The sequence below is a fragment of the Prionailurus viverrinus genome, chromosome D4, assembly GCF_022837055.1.
Source record: "Prionailurus viverrinus isolate Anna chromosome D4, UM_Priviv_1.0, whole genome shotgun sequence".
Lineage (NCBI taxonomy): Eukaryota > Metazoa > Chordata > Mammalia > Carnivora > Felidae > Prionailurus > Prionailurus viverrinus.
This window is the reverse complement of record NC_062573.1, coordinates 71148971-71169009: the sequence shown is the minus strand read 5'-3', so window position 1 is coordinate 71169009 and position 20039 is coordinate 71148971. Positions and strand designations below refer to the sequence as shown.

The window sequence follows — 20039 nt, the reverse complement described above, 5'->3', positions numbered from 1 at the left end:
GCGGCCGGGCCCAGCGCCGCCCGCGAGCTGCCCTCGCGGCTGCCGCGGTGCTGCCGGACGTTGGGGAGCAACCGCGAAGCGGCGGAGATTCGAACCTGCGCACAAATGTGCGCGCGCGTACTCGCGCCTGCCAGGCGGAGCCGCTGGTTGGTGGAGGCTCGCGGGGCGCGCTCCCGAACGCCCCCGCGGCCGGAAGTGCGCGCCCCGGGGGGAGGCGGGAAGGCGGCCGCGGCTTTATTAAAGGCCCAGCGGCGGTGTCCGCGGAGGGCGTGACCTTGGTTCCTCTCAGGTGGGGCGTGGTTCTGCAAATCCCGAACTCGATAAAGCGGGGTAGGTTCAAGACCTTTAAGACGTATTTGTTGGTATTCCTTTCCTGGAGTCATGGCTTCGGGGACTCCTCCAGGAGGTTAAAATCACCTCCAGGAGGTACAGACTTAGCAAACTTGTGTTAGGAGGCTGGCGCCACGTTAAGTGATTTTTGGAGGCGGACGCCGCTTGACAGCGGTCGGGCGGAGGGAAGTGGCCCAAGCCAACGCGCAAAAACAAAGCAGAACAAAACCGAACGAAGTGTGTATTTTTCAGTGGCTGTCCTGGAAAGTGAAGTAAGGCACCGCATTCTTCGAAGCTGTTCTGATTAAAAATTCATTGATGAAGTTGTTGAGGAGATGTGCCGCTCACCTAAAATAGCTCACCCTAGAGCCCAAGCCTGGAGCACAGCTCTTTGCTTTTCCAACCGAAGCCTAAAATTATTTGGCTCTTAAAATGATGTGGGTAGCGCACAGTTCCCTTGTTACTCCGCGCGATGATCGGAAGTGAGATTCCAAGACCTTCCTCGCAGCAGAAGTTGTAACCACGCAAAGTGAGGGAGCTGAGAGCAGCGTGTTTACTATGGCTTGTATTTTAGTGGTTGAGAAAGAGTAAAACAATGTGAGGAAGAAAACCGTGCATAAGTGTTTTGAGGGGAGAAGCTACATGATCTTTTAGAAAAAGTGCAAGGAAGATAATTGTACTCTAACTGGTAAGTGACGAGGGATCAAATAAAATGGAATTTCCTTATAACCTGTAGCCCATTGACAAATACTTGAAGCAGGCAGAGTTTTCTCCAGGAACTCTTAAGGTGTTAATGATTTGCTAGAGGCGAAAACAACCTTAGCTTGACATTAGTTAGGCCTCCAGTAATCTGTGAGTGTTTAGCATATGGAAATCTCTTGAAGAAACTTCTGTCTTGACTTTACCTCCCCAGCCCCGTAGCATATAACTCTTCACAACCCCAGTGCAGCTCTTTCTGCCCATGGGTCCTGTCCCCGTGCTTTAATAAAATCATCTTTTTGCACCAAAGACATCTCCAAGAATTTTTTCTTGGCTATCAGCTCCCAACCTCACCATTCCCCTAGAGCCCCATCAGAAAGTACTTAACCTATATATTATTTAGCCCGTGTCCCTAAGCCTCAAGGTTGTGACAAGATAAGCAACGACTCGCTTTTTTTTTTTTTTTAATGTGTATTTATTTTTGGCAGAGAGAGAAGGGGACAGCGGATCGGAAGCAGAATCCCTGCTGACAGCAGAGAACCTGATGCAGGGCTCAAACCCACAGACTGAGATCATGACCTGAGCTGAAGTCGGATGCTTAACCTACTGAGCCACCTAGGTGCCCTGGCAACTACTTAGTTAATATGTACAGAAATGTTAACAAGTTAGGGTGTTAAACAATAGCTTTTCAGTGTGATCTTTCCATTCCTTCTTTGAAATTGATAACCTATCTGTCTCAAAGATCAGATCACACCTATCTGATACGAAGGAGCTTAATTTTATTGAAAAGGTTTTGACGGTGTCCTGCCCACAAAAGTGCAGCTTAGCTAATACAGGTTCTTTCCTTCGTGGTCCTCACCACAGGCTCCGTGTTTTTCTAAATCGTGGAATAGATCATCTATACAAAAGGTGGCGTAAAACACATGCGGTTAAAAGAATGATAATAAGCTGTCCAGCACCCAGTTTCATGTATAGAATATCGTTTGGACCAGAACATGTCAAGGTCCCTACATGCCTGTCCCGCTGACACCTTTCTCCCTTTCCTCCCTCTACGCCAGGTAATTGCTGTTTTGAATTTTGAATTGACCATCTCTTTGCTTTACTTTGTAATTTTCCCATCTGTGTTTGTGTTCTTAAATAACATTTTTAATTTTTGCTGGCCTTTTAACACTTAAGTGAGCCCTAATTGACATAAAATAAAATGCATATATTTCAAATGTTTGCTGAGTTTTTGTGTGAAACCATAGCCACAGTTAAGATAATGCACATGTCCATCACCCCCAAAAGTTTCCACTGACCCTTTCGTAATTCCTCCCTCCTCCCCGGGGGAATGTAACCACTACTTTACTTTCTGTCATTGTAGATTAATTTGAATTTTTCTAGAATTTTACATAAATGGAATCATATGGTATGTACTGTTTTTGTTTGGCTTCCTTCGGCACAATTATTCTGAGATTCATTCATGTTATCAGATGTTCATTCCCTTTTTTTTTTTTTTTTTACCCAGTACTTTTCCATTATGTGGCTATAGCACAGTTTGTGTCTCCATTCACCTAGTGATGAACATGTGGTTGCTACCAGTTTGGGGCTATGCAGATAAAGCTGCTGAGAACATATGTGTATTAGGCTTCGTACACACATAGGCATTCTCTTCTCTTGAAAAGAGTATATGAGAGTTCCAGTTCCTACCCATGCCCTCCAACAATTAGTATGGTCAGACTTCAATTTTAGTCTTTCTAAATAGGTATCTCGTGTATGTATCTCGTTGTAGTTTTAATTTACATTTCCCTAATGACTAATGATGTTAAGCATCTTTTAAGTGGTTATTTGCTATCTGTATCTCTTCTTTGTAAAATATTCAGATCTTTTGACCACTTAAAATATGGAGTTGTTTGCTTTCCTGTTTTCCTTATTTTATATGTTTATGCATGTAATTGTATTTCATTCATTTATATTGAGTATGGTATTCCATCAGGTGAATCCACTCTCCCCTCCCCCCACCCCAGACAGAACGCATGCTCAAGTTGGGGAGGGGCCGAGGGAGGGGGAGAGAGAATTTTAAGCCTGGTCTACATCCAGTGTGGAGCCCAATGTGGGGGGCTCTATCAAACAAACTGAGATCATGACCTGAGCCAAAATCAAGAGTCGGGCACTGAACCAGACTGATGAGCCACCCAGGCACCATGGATGAATCCACTCTATTGATAAACATTTTGAGTGTTTTTATTTTTTGCAGTTAGAAATAGTGTGCTGTGAACATACTTGTTCATGATTTTTTTTTAATTGAAGTATAATTGACATACCATATCCTGTTTTCAGGTGTATATCCTAGCGATTCGATAGTTTTATATATTATGAAATGATGCCCGTGGTAACTCTGGTTACTATCACCATACAAAGTAATTACAAAATTATTGGCTGTATTCCCTGTGCTGTACCCTATATTCCCTGATTTCTTTTTTGACCTATGGATTATTTGTGTTAACTTTCCAAGTCTCAGAGGTTTTCCAAGATACCTTTTTCTTACTGGTTTCTAGTTTTAATTCCTTTCTCATTTAATACATTACCTGTGTGCTTTTAATACGTTTAAATTTGTTGAGATATATTTTAGGACACAACATGTAAATTATCATGGTGCATGTACATGTGCTCTTGAAAAAGAACATATATCGTGCAGGCATTGGGCATAGTGCTCTATAAATGTCACTTAGGTTAAGGTGTTTGATAGTGTTTCTCAGATATTATATGTCTGAACAGATTTGGGGTTTTTTTGTTTGTTTTGGGGGTGCTTTTTGATCTCAATGTTCTATTAATTGCTAAGAAATAGGTATTAAAATACCCAACTATCACAGTAGATTTTTATGTTTCTCCCTTTAGTTCTATCAGTTTTTGTCTATATATTTTGAAGCCCTGTTATTAGGCACACGCATGCTATGATTGTTTTGTCTCTGATGCATTAACCCTTTGTTCTTAATGAAATATCCCTATCTCTGGTAAAGCTCTTCATGTTGAAGTCATCTTACTATGATTTTATAGCCATTGCAGCCCTCTTATGCGTACTATTTGCATAGTACATCTTTTCTTTCCATCCATTTACTTTCAGTTTATCTGCATCTTCTCTCTTGGAGACAACATATATAGTTAGATCTTGCTTTTCTGACATTCTGACAGTTTCTGTATTTTAATTGGAATGTTTAATGCTTTAACACTTGATATAAATTATTGCTATGACTGGATTTAGGTCTGGTCCCTTTCTTTTTTGACTGTGTACCTCCTTTCCAGACCTCTTTTGGATTAATTCAATATTGTTTTGAATTTGATTTTAATTTAATCTATCAACATTTCAGCTCTACCTCTTTGTATGAATTTTCTAAGATGACTTTTCTTTTATTTATTTCAAGAGAGAGCATGCTCAAGACGAATGGGGGAGGAGCAGAGAGCGTGAAAGAATCCCAAGCAGGCTCCGCACGTCAGCACAGAGCCCAACACGGGGCTCAATGTTACGATGAACCATGAGATCATGACCTGAGCCAAAATCAAGAGTCAGACACTTGAGGTGCCTGGGTGGCTCTGTCGGTTAAGCGTCCGACTTCGGCTCAGGTCATGGTCTCATAGTTGGTGAGTTCGAGCCCCGCGTCGGGCTCTGTGCTGACAGCTCAGAGCCTGGAACCTGCTTCAGATTCTGTGTCTCCCTCCCTCTCTCCCTCTCTCTCCCCTGCTCACGCTCAGTCTCCCAATAATAAATAAACATTAAAAAAAAAAACAAAAAAAAAGCCAGACACTTAACTGACAAAGCCACCCAGCACCCCTCTTTATATGAATTTTCCATGGTTGCTCTAAGGATTGCAGTATACATCTTTAACTTTTCACAATTTACTTAAAGCCAACACTGTACCACTTCATGTAAAGCAGAAATCTCGCAACCCTTCACTCCCTTCCTCACCCTGTCCAGGTGCACTTTCATATTGACCCAATAGGATCTTCTTTCTCTCCTATTCTATGAACAGCTCTCTGATTTCTTTCCCCAGCACTTCTTCTGGATAATGACTCAGAACTCATCACTAGTAACAGCAAAGCAACGAAGAAGGAAACTTTTCTTAGTGTGTTCGTGGTAAAGTAGGGATGCACACTCACAAACTTACTCTGCTTATCTTAAAATTGGTCTGTTTCAGACTGATTAAAGCCTTACAGTGGTTTAGGGTGGGGAAGTGGTTTAAAATTTTTTAGCAGCTATGTATTTGCCAGACCTCCTAACAACATATCTCATTTAAAACTCTGTGCAAATATTATTGCCAATTTAACAGATAAACCTCACCCGAGAGCATTAGACCCTTGGCCACTTCCCAATGAGTCCAGCCCTGACCACCCTATTTGAAAGTGGAGCTGGCTCAGCACTGCCCGAGACTCTTGAGGTTCCCTTTGCCTGATTTTTATTTTCCCATAGCACATAACACCTTTCAATCTATTACATAATTCGCTTATTTATTATTCTTATTGTGTCCCTCTCTAGAAAGTAAGCTCCTTGAGGGTAGGATTCTTTAGGGGTTTTTTCACTTCTGATATACTCAAGTGCTTGGCACAGTGCCTGGCTTGTATCAGGTGCTCAGTACTTCTTTGTTGAACAAACGACTATGCTTCGTTTTCACTTGGATGTTTCACAGGCATCTCCTAGTCATCCTCGTGTGCCCTGTATCCCATCATTCATCCAACCAGGAACTCGTATCAGAAGTATAACTGTACCCCTTCACAAACTTATGCTCACTCCTTAACTTATTCTTTGAAAACTAGCATCTGCTATAGCAGGGAAAATTCTAGAGTAGCAAGAGTAAACAAAACATCCCTGTCTTGTGACTCCCCCCCACTGACACTTGCATCGAGGGAGATAGACAATAAACAAGTGCCTATGTCAAGTGCTGAGGAAAAGCAGCAGGTTAAGAAGGATGGGGGAGGTTATATTAGGTTGTCAAGGAGGGTGCCTCAGATAAGACTTCTGAGCAGGGACCTGAGGAAAATCGGGGTGAGCTGAGTATGTATGGCGACTGATTGTAGGCAGAGGTAGCAACAAATGCAAATGTGCTAAAGCAAGAGCATGCCTGGCGTGAGCTTGGGACAGCAAAAAAAAAAAAAAAAAAAAAGCCAGCGTGGCCTTTTCTCAGTGTTTCATTCTAGTTTCCATTGCTATGATTTCAAGCTAACCTTTTCTCCTCTCATGCCTTTTCTGCTGTTAATCTCATACACTGTTTTTCATTCCAATGCACTTAGCATCTCCAGAAGTTCAGTGTAAGTCTCACACACATCTCAGTAACTTTGAACACATGGAACAGTTATACTGTTTTAATGTCCTTCTCTGTTAATTCTAACATCTGTGTCGGTTCTGGGTTGGTCTCCATTGGTTGATCTTTTCTCTATGGGTGTTGTCTTGTTCTTTGTATATGTGGTGATTCTTTTTTTTTTTTAATATTTTTATTTATTTTTGATAGAGCACAAGCAGGGTAGGAGCAGAGAGAGAGACACACAGAATGTGAAGCAGGCTCCAGGCTCTGAGCTGTCAGCACAGAGCCCGACGTGGGGCTCGAACTCACCAACTGTGAGATCATGACCTGAGCCGAAGTCAGACGCTCAACCCACGGAGCCACCCAGGCGCCCCTGTATACGTGGTAATTCTTAATTGGATACCAGGTATTACGAGTTTTACTTTCCTGGTGCTTCTTTCTCTGGCTTTGGGTAGTTATCTCACACACATGTACTGATCAGTACTCTAGGGGACTGTGCTCAGATCTTCAGAGGTTCTCTGTATGTGGTTTTCTCCTGTCAGGTACTCAGTCCCGCAAACTCTAGCCGTCTTGATTTCCCTGGACCGTCAACTGCATGCCCTCAGTTCAGGCACACTGCCAGGCTTGCTTCCTGTCTCTCAGAAATCAGTGTCCTTTGTGGGCAGTTGTCTTATATGTTGTGTCCAGGTTTGGGGTTGTTTTAGGTGGGAGGATAAATGTAGTCCATTATTCCATCTTGCCCGGAAGCCGAAAATGCCTTACTCTAAGAGTTCACTTTGACTTTAGGGTCATATTGTGTGTGACTTTTAACATGGAGATATGCCTCTTTCCTCATTTGTTGTAGATTGTATTTATTCATTATATATTAGTATCTTATATATTAATGTGTATTAATACATAATTAACATATTTATAATGTATGAAAGGAGAGTCATCAACCTTATAATATGCAAACCACTGACTATGACATACCTGATTTTATTCAAGCAAGAACTCAACCCGTGTAAAGAAAATTGTATAAGTTTTCTCAGAGACTAGAAAAATACCAGTTTCCCTCTTTGTATTAATTAGGGTATAAGAAAATGAAGATGATGGCAGGAACACTTGAAAAATGAAATGTGGATCCTTGATTGTATCTGTACATTGTATTTGAGAAGTTCTGATTTTCCTTCAGGTCTCAGCTCAAATATCATTTCTTTAGGGAAGTCTTCTCTAAGTCAGCACGTCCCTACTGCTCAGTTCTTACAATTATGTAATTACTTGGGTTTTTAGTTTCGGTTTCGGTTTTGTAATTACTTGTTTGACATCTTTTTCTGTTATGGAAGCTCTGGTGGGAGAAACTATCTTCTGACCTCTGAATCCCCAGGATCAAGCCATTCCAGACACAATGCAGGTTCTCAATAAATGTGAGGTGAATGAAAAAGTTGAAGACCACACAGTAAATAGTGAGGCTGGGATACTGACCAGGTCTATCTATCTCCATTCTATTTCCTCCTTACCGGGCAGCCTGTGATAGTGAAGAGCAAAAACAGAAAAATCAAACGAGAAAGCAAAAAAACAAAAAGCCCTCAAAAAAACATGGCATATTTCAAAGGATTTTAATGCAGTTTTCAACATCAGATTATTCATTTAAATGTTTAATAATAGGTTGTATTGGTGAAGATACTGAGAAACAGATACGCTCCTTGTTTTCAAGTGTAACCTTTTAAGAGAGCCATCTGACATCTGTGAAAATTTAAAAATGCACTGCCACCTTCAGGAATTTACACCAGATGTATAAATGTGTCCAGAGAATAGACACAAAGCCGGTATGTACTAGGCTATTCCTTGTAATATAGTGCTGAGTAGCAAAAAGTTAAAAACAACCTAAATGTTACTCGGTAGCATTGCATGTAGGTGTGTGTGTATGTATTATACATACAGACATGCAGATTTTATTAAATGGAGTAAATTTATACGTATGGATTTAGAACAATTGGCAAAATGTATTAAGTCAAGAAATATATATGTATATGTATATAGGCCAAAACCAAGGAAACAGTAGAGGATGTACATATATGTGCACACAAGTATATTTGCATTTTTTTGGTATTACACAAAATGTTCCTGGGACAAGATTGTTAATAGTCAGTTGGGTGGGATATTAGGAAACATGGGTAGAGGGCATATGGGACACATCTTTGGGCCACCTCAGATTATTTTAGTGTCAATGATACTTGTATGGGTTACAAGTTCCTTTATGCCAATAGTTAAAAGCTTGTGACCTCTGTAATCTTCTGTTGGGAGTCAATTTTCCATGTTTGTTTGGTTTTTTTCCTTCCATTTCAGCATATTTCACAAGCAGAAGTACTGGCTAACTGTATTCCTGATTATCTTTTCTTGGATACGTGTACAGAGAACAGGCTTGGAAGAGAGAGACAGTGTCTCCTTCTAGAACAAAGGGCAGGTTTTGTTTACTATCTAGCATAGTATCTTCTCCCAGGGCAACAAGTCAATCACACTTACTGCTAGCCCACCCTAAAAGAATAAGGATTCTTAAACTCAAAGTTCTCTGATGCAACCCAACGCTTGTGCAGGTGTCACCTAGAACTCTCTTGTGTCCCTCTATGTGATTTGGGTCTCAGGGTACTGTGCAAAATTAATACTCTGGCTAGTGCTATTGCTGTGAGTTATAAACTCTCCTTTGACTTTGATGTAGGAGTTTTGTGTCAAAAGTGGCTGCTTTATAAGCTGCTAAGAAATCTGCAGAAAGTTTTCATTCTTGGCGATTATGGATTAGCCTCTCAGTTTGGAAGAATTGGGAGTGTCTTACACAAAGGATGTTTGCGCACATAAGATTTTTTTTTCATGGCCTTCCATTGGACGCTCCAGACAAAGACTTGGGGCAGGGCAGGAGGCCGGAAGGGACAGACATTGTTTCTTTGTGGGGAAGAGTAGAAGCAAACCCCCCCGCCTCAGGGGAGGGATAGGAAGAAGTCTCTCATCCCTAGGACAAGAGCAAAGATCCTCGGAGGAAAAGTAGAAGCAAAAATCAGGATATTCCTGCTTAAGACCAACCACAAACACATGGGAAGAGGATGGGAATGCTGAGGAAAAACCCACGGACGAGGCCTGGGTGACAGAGCCTGCCTAAGAATGAGGCAACACTACGACAAGAATTCCCGTTTTCCCTACCATGAACTTAGCACAGACTCACAAGGACCAGTAGTCTACCCCTGGGGAAGAGGCTGGAGCATGTAGTGAGAATTCCTTTATGGCACAGGCATGCAGACACAGATGAATGCTAGAGAGCATGCAAGAACACTGGGAAATCCCTCTGGTATCCTGTCCTCCACTCTAAACGCAAGGTAACAACAGGTGACCGCTAGCAGAGATTGAAGCCTGTGATGCAGTGCAGATATAATGCAAACCCAACTCAACTTCTTGTGACACTGATTTGGCCTCCCACAGCAGCCTACCAGGCATATAGTCATACCCACGCATAAATACTGTTTATCTTGGTTTGTCGTTTTCTACACAGCAAATGGAACTCAATACTATAAGACTCAGAAAGAAAGCAATAGGAGAAAATAAGCAAACAAAAACCTTGTCAAGAGATGAAGCAAAGCAATGAACAGAACTAGACTCAGAGGTGACCAGGATATTGGGGTTATCGCTCTTTATTAGTCAAATTCTTGTATTAAAGGATACAGTGGAAAAAGCAGACAACATGCGTTGAGCCACAGGGAATTTCAGCAGAGAGATGGAAATTAAAGATAAATGGAAATGCTTGAAATAAAAAAGCATAACTTGAAAATTCTTAACAGGCTTATTATTAGAATGGACACGGACGAAGGAAGTTTTAAGGAACTTGAAGTAGAAGAAATATTGTGTCTGAAATATGAAGAAAAAAATAAAGAGTAAAAACTAAATAAAAACAAGAAACCACCACCACAGCAGCTCCAAGAATTGCGGGACAATAACAAGCAACCTAATGTACCTGCAAAAGCGGTCCCAGGAAGAGAAGGGGGAAGAAGAAATATTTGAAGAGGTAGGAATTTTCCAGAAATAGTAACATCAACCACAGATATGACAAACAGGATAAATTCCAAAAACAAACCAGAAAAACCACACATGCTTAGACACATAGTCAAAGTACTGAAAATTGAAGAGGGAATATTGAAAGCCAGAGGAAAAAAACACATTCAGAGAGACAAAAATAAGAATTCTAGCAGAGTACTCATCAAAACAATGGAATGGCATTTTTTTTTTTTTGGAGTGACATCTTAAAAAAAAATTTTTTAATGTTTGTTTTTGAGAGAGAGACAGAGCATGAGCAGGGGAGGGGCAGAGAGAGGGAGAGAGGATCCCAAGCAGGTTCCATGCTATCAGCACACAGCCCAGTGCGGGGCTTAAACTTGTGAACTGTGAGATCGTAACCTGAGCCGGCCAGACGCTCAACTGCCTGAGCCACACCGGTGGCCCAAGGAGTGACGTCTTTAAAGAATAAATGTCAATCCAGAATTCTGTATTTAGCAAATCTTTTAAAAAATGAAACTAAAATAAAGGACTTCTCAGAAAAAAATCTAAGAATTCGGTGCCAGCAGACCTGATATGAGAAATGTTAAAGGAAGTTCTTCAGGTTCCAGGTGGAAACTTGGTACACACTAAGAAATGAGCATTTTGTCACAAATTACCCCAAAACTCCGTGGCTTAAGCCAACAAACATTTTCTCGGTCGTGGGTCAGGAGTTCTAACATCAGCTTAGCTGGGGAGTTTAGGGTTGCCGACCAGGGTTGCCCGTGTGGCTGCAGTCAAGATGTTGGCTGGGGCTGCAGCCGTTAGAAGGCCTGACTGGAGCTGAATGAGCCACCACCAGTACATGTAACTGTTTCGAGAAGGCCTCAGTTACCTCGTGGGATTCTCCACAGGGCTATTTGAATGTCCTCATGACCTGTCTTACCTCCCCTAATGCAAGTGATCAGAGAAAAAAATGGAAGCTACGATGTCTTTTATGACCTGCAAAATGTTTCACATTCTTGGCAGTTGTGGTTACCATCTCAGTTTGGAAGAGCTGGGAGTCTCAGACACAAGGGTTTCTTTCATGGTCTTCCATTGGGGGCTCAAAATAAGAACTTGGAGGGGCGCCTAGGTGGCGCAGTCGGTTAAGCATCCGACTTCAGCCAGGTCACGATCTCGCGGTCCGTGAGTTCGAGCCCCGCGTCAGGCTCTGGGCTGATGGCTCAGAGCCTGGAGCCTGTTTCCGATTCTGTGTCTCCCTCTCTCTCTGCCCCTCCCCCGTTCATGCTCTGTCTCTCTCTGTCCCAAAATAAATAAATAAACGTTGAAAAAAAAATTTTTTTAATAAAAAATAAGAACTTGGAGCAGGGGACTTATACCACACACACACACACACACACACACACACACACACAGCATAGCTGCTGCTGCTGAGGGGAGCTGACATAAATCTCACGTCTCTACCTCAGTCTGTTCATTAGAACTGTGTCACTACAGTCCACACTTGAAGAGGGAGAGGAATGAGGCTGCACCAAAGGGAGGAGTATCAAAGAGTCTGTGGAGAGATTTTTAAAGCACCACCCATTAGAAGCTATAAAAATGAAGATAAACATATTTGTTATTTTTATTGCTTTAAAAGAATTCAGTTAAAGCAAAAATAGTAACAATGTATTCTGGGGTTTATTATGCACATTAAAATGCATGACAATACCATGAATAATGGAAGAGAAGAATTGTAAGTATATTTTAAGAGTTGTAATTGTTACTAACAACTATACATCTAGTGGTGTAATACTTTGAAGGCAGACTGTAACAAGCTAGCAATATATATTGGAAGCCCTAAGAGAAACCACTGAAACTTTTTTTTGGTAAAGAGCTATAACTAATAAAAGCCAGTAGTGGAGATGAAATCAAGTAAATAGTCCAGAAATAGATGAGAAAAGAGGGGGAACAGGGAAGAAATGGAACAAGTAGAAAACTAGCAAAATGGTAGGTTTAAATTCACTCCTATCAATAATTAAGATGAGGGGCGCCTGGGTGGCTCAGTCAGTTAATCGTCTGACTTCAGCTCGGGTCATGATCTCACGGTCCGTGAGTTCGAGCCCCGCGTCAGGCTCTGTGCTACCAGCTCAGAGCCTGGAGCCTGCTTTGGATTCTGTGTCTCCCTCTCTCTCTGCCCCTCCCCTCCCCATGCTCTGTCTCTCTCTGTCTCAAAGATAAATAAAAACATTAAAAAAAATTTTTTTTAAATAATTAAGATGAAAATGGTTTAAACACCCAATGAAAAGATACCTCCCTCCCCCCAAATCAGATTGAAAAAGAGGGCAAGACCTTTTATATACCATCAGTAAGAAACCCATTTTAGATACAAATCATAAAGTTTAAAAGTAGAAGGCATTTTTAAAAGTGCGTGCAAAACCCTGCAAACTTCAAACAAGGTGTACATATAACAGAATCACGCCAACGTCCATTTCACAGTTTTGGCCAATGTCTTAGGACGACATGAAATGTTATTGAGGGAGGGAAGCTGGGTGAAGGGTACCCAGGAACTCTACTTTTGTGTAACTTCTCTCATGTCTTCTGTCAGCAGCCGTGAAACCGGAATAGGCTTACCCATTTGTAAACAGGGTAAAACCAAATCCCGGACTCGGCAGTTTTGTGGACAGGTCTGGGATGCTGGGGATGCTGACAGGCGTGGCGTTCCAGATCAGGAAGGCAGAGGTCCTACAGGCCAGTTCAGGAACACAAGACTTCCTGGGAGACAGCAGCAAATGCTCTTGCCTAAGTGGTTAACGCGGAAACAAAGTAATGAGCTCCCTACGTCCTATTAACGATGATGAACAGCTAGATGTGGGATTGACGTCGGTCTGGCACCACAAATTTGCTCCCTCTTCTGGGCAGGATGAGATAGGGATGTTACCACAGCAGAGCAGCAAGCCCCATGGCCCCAGCAGGAAGGCAACAGGGCTAGGAATGCTACGGAAGGAAAGGAGACCTCGAAACTGAGATTAATGTTGTCAGTGATGAGGACTTTGCTATTTGATAGAGAGCTCTGGGTGACCTGAAAACAGAAGTCCATTTGGTTGAAATGCAGTGTGGGTGGCCCCTCGAAGGCGAGGAAAGCCTTGCCTGTTAGCGCAAAGTCTCAGCCAAACCTGGCAGAGAGTGAAGATGGGGCTCTTGGTGCCAGGGTGGCCAAAGCTGGAAGACTGCATGCAGCACAATGGCGTGTGCGTGAGCAGGAAGTAAAGGGCCCCCAAGGATGGGCACTCACTGGGTGCAGGGAGCACTTGGGGGGGGGGGGAGGAGCAGCGGTGCTCAAGCATTATCTGCAGCCAGAGGTTAATGGAGAAAATCCAGAAATCCCTTCCTCCCTTCCCCCTCCTGGATTGCTCCCACTGTCCCCATGGACAAGCCTCCTCCATCTCCCGGCTGGGGGTGACTTGGTCTCTTGGCATCTGTGCTGTAGCCCCTGATACGTGGGTTAAACTTCTCGGTCTGTGATCCTATTGAGAAAAAAAGACACTTGAATTCAACTGATGGGTTGGACAAGGCTTGTAGTGGGGAAGGAAGCTGAAATTGTTAGGGACCCCTCTGAGCCAGAGAGAGCAGTCCCCAAGTGCTGAAATAGGTTAATATAAGAGGCCGAAATGAAACTTACGGTCAAGCCTCTGATCACTTCAATAGTCAAAGTGACAGACTAAATCAGATGAAGTGTAGGTTCCTCTACAAAGGCTCCTGAAGGCTTGTGGACCTGGGGGGTGGGGAGGGGGTGAAGTGAAAGAGGAGGAGGGCCTAAGAGTGGAAAAAGTCCGGAGAGGGAAGAAAGGTGTCCTCAAGTTAACCCCCTTCCCTCCTATAAGCAGGTGTCAGTAAAGGTACCTGAGGAATGCTTCGGCTGAAGCCCGTGACAAAGAGGCTCTGAATAGAGGCACTGGGCTACGTAGGACTGCTGCTGTGAATAAAAGCCTGTGTCCTTGGGGTGCCTTGGGGACTCGGTGGGTTAAGCGTCCGACGTCAGCTCAGGTCATGATCTCGCTGTTCGTGAGTTTGAGCCCCGTGTCGGAGCCCGGAGCCTGCTTCGGATTCTGTGTCTCCCCTTCTCTCTGCCCCTCCCCTGCTCTCGCCCTGTCTCTGTCTCTCAATAAATAAACGTTTAAAAAAAATAAAAAAAGCCCGTGTCCTTGACTGCAGGTCCCTCTAGAGACTGCTGTGCGTTAGCTGTGCACCAAGTCTGGTAAGTGGAGGGCAGCTTTCTTCCATGAGCCTGCCAGGTAATTACCTATGTTCAGGCCTGAAAAAAAAACATCACAGAGTTTTTTTGTTTTTTTTTTTTTACCTGGAGTCAAAGATCTCAAAAATAACCTCTCACTGAGGTGCTTTGGACCAATTCAATAAACGTATGATGGATCTGATGTATTACATGCCTGCAGTAAGTGTCACGTTCAAGGACTACTGCATGGACTGTCCCCTCCTGGGTGGTCCCACAGAAATAATACTAAACTCCAAGACGGAAGCCACAGCTTCAAAGATCTAACGGCTGGGGCGCCTGGGTGGCGCAGTCGGTTAAGCATCCGACTTCAGCCAGGTCACGATCTCCCGGCCCGTGAGTTCGAGCCCCGCGTCGGGCTCTGGGCTGATGGCTCAGAGCCTGGAGCCTGTTTCTGATTCTGTGTCTCCCTCTCTCTCTGCCCCTCCCCCGTTCATGCTCTGTCTCTCTCTGTCCCAAAAATAAATAAACGTTGGAAAAAAAAAAAAATTAAAAAAAAAAAAAAATAAATAAGATCTAACGGCTGCCCAAATTCTCACAGGCCACAGCCAGGCACTACAACAGGACTAAGTACCTGACCATCACCAGACATGCCTTGGTACAAAAGAAGGAAGCTATTAATCTGCTACTAAGCTTTTGGGACTGAACGCATGGCATATGGTGGCCCTAGGCCTCTTCGGTTTCACATTCTCATCTGCAGCTGGGTCGGTTCGGACTTGCTGACTAACAAGGTGAAAAACACCCAAAGGGAATTACAAGTCAAATAAATAGCATATTCAGGAGTGGAGCTGGCCTGGCCCTAGCAGCTTTTGGTGCCATGATAAGATGGCAGCTGTTCCTTTGGGAGTCAACTTTATGCCCCACTCTGCCACCTAAAGCAAAGCCGCTGGTTCAGTGGGGCTCTCGACTCACCGACGTTCCCTGAACTCCTGGACCCCGAGCACTGGCTAAGTGGACACCTAGTGGGGTCCATCGGGCTGCAGCTGTTCAGCCTCCGTGCCAGCTCTGTAAAACCAGAAGCAGATATGGTCACTGCTATCAGTGGAGAGAACTCAAGCAGTCCTCAAGATTGGCCAGTCCCCCTCTGGATGAAGCTCGACACATTTTTACCAACTTTTGGAGTGCTGCCAATGACCTGTCCGCTATGCCGGGTGAAAACCGACCGACTGGCCGATCAAAGACCCCTCTCTTTGGGCGTTACACTTAACACAACTGCTCAGCTCCCCTAATCGTTCAAGAAATGAATATTAAAATAGATACTTTTTCCTATCATATTGACAGAAATGACAAGCTTAGCAAAATCCAGTATTGAGCAGAGAATGAAAACAAAGTTATTCCAAAACACTGTCAATGGCATGTAAATTGTTCATCTTTTTGAAAGGCAACTTGACTGAAGAGGCACATACACACTGGCTCAGTGACTCTGCTTCTATGTATCTACTGAAGAGAAATAAACACACAAGAGGCATGTACTGGCATGTTTCTAAAAGTGGGAATAACCATGAAGTTTTCCTTGTGCCCTCTCTCCCATTACCTACCATTTTATTTCTTTACAATTCCCACCAGACTTGAACATTCAAGAATCTATCCACACATACCTGTCCTCTTGGTCTCCCCCCAGCCCCAGGATTCCACTGAAACTTTTTTCCGCCACAGCATTATTAAAACTGATGTCCTTTACTAATCTTCCCCTTTTTGTATCACTGCACAGCGTCAACACAGATTGAAACTGCGTTGTCTACCAGGTGCTTTCACATGTTCACACAGAAGACTGCACACAGTCGCGCATGACTTTATCAAAACCCTCTGAAGTCGGTGGTGTCAGTCTTCTCTTACAGATGAGGAAACACACTTCAAGCGCTGTGCCTGAGATCACAAACAAAAGTTCAGGAAAACAAGGGCGCCTGGGTGGCGCAGTCGGTTAAGCGTCCGACTTCAGCCAGGTCACGATCTCGCGCTCCGTGAGTTCGAGCCCCGCGTCAGGCTCTGGGCTGATGGCTCAGAGCCTGGAGCCTGTTAACGATTCTGTGTCTCCCTCTCTCTCTCTGCCCCTCCCCCGTTCATGCTCTGTCTCTCTCTGTCCCAAAAAAAATAAAATAAAACGTTGAAAAAAAATTAAAAAAAAAAAAAAAAAGTTCAGGAAAACATACCCAGAGTATTTAAGTGCCATGCCCAGTGCTTATCCAAGTAATGGCTGGTCCTGGAACTCTCTGGTACTGGTTTCCTTTATAGTTATTTGTCTGTTATTTAACAAAACCAAACATCAAGATTGATCAGTATAAAGCCTAACATACTCTAAGACCAAGCGCTCTTACTACTGACTTTCTAGAAGCATACAAGAATAGGCTCATCTAAAGATTCAAAAGCACGCATTCGATTAATTAAAATGCCTACCTCTACTGTTACTACTAACCTAGATGGAAACAACCAAGCAAATACGGTTTCGTAGCAATTGGCAAACTTTAATATTCAAGAAAAATTAAGTCCGTCATACACGTTAAAAATATAGGAAATTTCATGCAGACATGAAGCTTCCAATTCAGCCTTTGTGGCAACTTTTAGAATGAGAATTACATATAAATACAGTACATCTTACAGTTCCCAAACTTCATAATTTTATACTGTGATTTATACAGCTCCTCTTCATACTTCACATTTCCCGTCTTGCTCACTTGATTAACAGACCCTAACCTGCACTACTTCAGAATATGGAAGGGGGGGGGAGGGGGGAGAGGGTTGGAAAGCAAGCACAATGACCTATCTCCTCCTGCTTTATGGCAATGAATGGAAACATCTGTATAGGGCTAATGCAAGGAAAAAGAACACAAAACTTTAAGGCTTACACACTTTAGTAGCTAGGACTACATATAATATAAAATTAAATCCTCCAGTGACACTTCTATTACTGATTGACACAATTTTCAAGTTTAGAATATATTAACTACAAAAGCAGTAGGAAAAAAAAAAGTGATGCAAATTTGTGCAGAACATTTGAAAAACAGTAGTCATGATATGAGAGATTAAAAACAAATGAAATAATTGATTTCAGAATTAACTAAAATGAAGCTCTGATTTAGAAATATAAGTAACATTATTAAAGAATAAAACCTGATAGCCAAAACTTTTAAGTAATAAAGCCAACCCATTGCTGTCAACACATTTTTGCCTCTATGAGAAAAACAAGATCATGTGTTCGGATACAAGTAAAAAAGTGAATACTAGTCAGTGAATAAAAAGCCTTTCTACATTACTCAAAAATAGCATGCATTCCTTTCCTTTCAATGCATTTTTTAAATACTTAGGATCCTTTTAGTTTTTTTCTTTCTTAAACAAATAAACAAAAATCTGGGGGTCGTTTCCCCTAAAAATTAATTTCAAATTCATTCAGGTGGTAGTTAATGAGAATTCTAATTAACTGGACATCTGCCAAGTATGGGGATGGGGCACCAAAGAGAAATACTTGTGTTTTGTTCCTTTCTATTTTTTTTTAAACTCAACAGGCTACGGGCTTCCATAATTTAGCAAGTCACATAGCTTTCCTGGAGTCCTTTCCAGGAACAAGAGCTCCCTTACTGCACACAGAAAAGCTCCCAACGGTAACATGCCAGACTGTGTCGACTCCCCCAGCCCAACTGACAAAAAGAGGTCTAAAGATTCACAAGGAGGTTTTCCGATTAAAACATGACGTGAATCCTACAGCACATTATTGAGATTAAGTCTATCTAATTCAAATTGCCACAGAGGTCATTTAACACCATCATAATCACCTGTGGAAATATTCAACGCGAGCACTTCCTTTTTCCAAGAAAAGGTTAATAGTCATTTCTGCTTTCCAAGCTACTGGAAACAAAACAATAAACATAAAAAAATACAAAGGAAAACTCTCTCCAATAAAGATTCTGCTAGAGGTAGAAATTTAAAGCAGCATATATTCTTTTAACTCCAGCTATCAGGGAACAAAACTGGCGTTATCTGAAATTACATTAACGGCTGCTGCTGACAATACTGAAGACAGACCACGGGCAGTAATTTATCCCTGAATTTCGTATTCAAAATTTCCCCACGGTAATACCATCATGACAGTTTTACTCGTATCTAATTTTTTAACGAAAAAAAGTGCGTGCTTTTGTAATCCAGGTAATTTAAAGAAAAGACATTATTGTAAACATCTCACTGACAGACTGTATTCACTTCTAGTTTAAAATCAGACATTTCCAATGGGCAGATTTTATTCTTATTTCCCCATTTTCCTAGCAGTACCTTTCATAAAGGCTTTTGTGCCTCACTTAAGAGTGCTGAGACCTTCTACATTTCAGAGCGATTCATGATGCGTATGCTTTCAAATAATGTTCAGGTCAGTGTGCCCAAAAGACCACTTTCTCAGTTACTTGATTGCATTTTACCGGCCTGTGATCTTATTAAATTTAGCATTTCATAAAAATGAAACGTCTGATGCCCAAGTTCAGCTGAGCTGGCAAAAAAACAATCTGAATGATAAAAGGGCGCACATTTTCTGTAGGGATCGCTTCGGTCCAAAGCAAACAAAAGTCCCAATTCCAGATGCTGAATGTGAGAGAGGATCCTCAGACTCTTCTAAAAGTACCATGTGCAATGCACACAGAACAGAAAGATTTGGGGGGGACTTCAATACTAGTAGTCATGAACATGGCGGACTTGGCAATAGACAGCTTCATGAAGACCACTGGAGATGGGTTTTTCTACTGAAAGACAATTCTGGGCTTCAAGGAAAAAGTATACTTGAAGACATTTCCTCCTTTTTTTTACTTTTGTAGTACAAATATGCACAGCATAGTATATTTCTGAAAAAGCAATAGACGTATTAAGAAAATAGACGCTATTTCTAAATTTTGTTAGGAATAAGAAGGCACCACTGATTTGAGGTTGTGTCCTGTCGATGGGATAGTTGATTTTGAGTCGTTTATTTCAGCATTTGCTCTTATTAAGCTTTTTTCCTGCTGATACCACTTGAGGACATTACTGTGGTTTACGGACCACAAACAAGACACATTCATAGTAGTATTTCATCATGGAGAGGTCATTCACAGTATATGTTGACAAGACAGATTCCTTTTCAACCTGGAATGCAAACAACAACCAGAATGGTGATGAGCATGACGATGACACAGATCCTGAGTGCTTGTGAGTGACGGGAGCTCATATTAACTCATTTAGTACATACTGATACCCCAATACTGGCATTATTAGTAATCCTAACTTTACAAAGAACAGACTGCTCAAGGTCATACCACCAGTAAGTGGGAGAACTGGGATTCCAACTCAGCCGGTCTAACTCCAGAGCTTGAGCTCTACATCACTGATACGTTACTCTTCTTTCCTTCTCTCTTTTTTTTTTTTTTTTTTGAGAGAGACACAGACAGACAGAAGAAGTGGGGGAGAGGCAGGAGAGGAAAAGAGAGAATCTTAAGCAGGCTCCATGGCCAGTGTGG

General features: G+C 42.3%; 1 protein-coding gene and 1 long non-coding RNA gene across 3 annotated transcripts in view; one reads left to right on the top strand and one right to left on the bottom strand.

Annotated features, from left to right (window-relative positions):
- Window positions 1–119: 119 nt before the first annotated feature.
- Window positions 120–2246, top strand: LOC125150762 (uncharacterized). The gene is made up of 2 exons (XR_007146467.1): window positions 120–1018; window positions 1518–2246. It is a non-coding gene; the product is annotated as an uncharacterized LOC125150762 (long non-coding RNA).
- Window positions 2247–17012: 14766 nt separating this feature from the next.
- CARNMT1 (carnosine N-methyltransferase 1) overlaps window positions 17013–20039 on the bottom strand; it is a 43717-nt gene continuing 40690 nt past the window's right edge. For both annotated transcript variants that reach the window (XM_047830409.1, XM_047830410.1), the window contains one exon: window positions 17013–19668. In XM_047830409.1, the coding sequence (XP_047686365.1) occupies window positions 19567–19668 (102 nt within the window). In that variant the 3' untranslated portion in view covers window positions 17013–19566. The remainder of the gene's footprint in view (window positions 19669–20039) is intronic.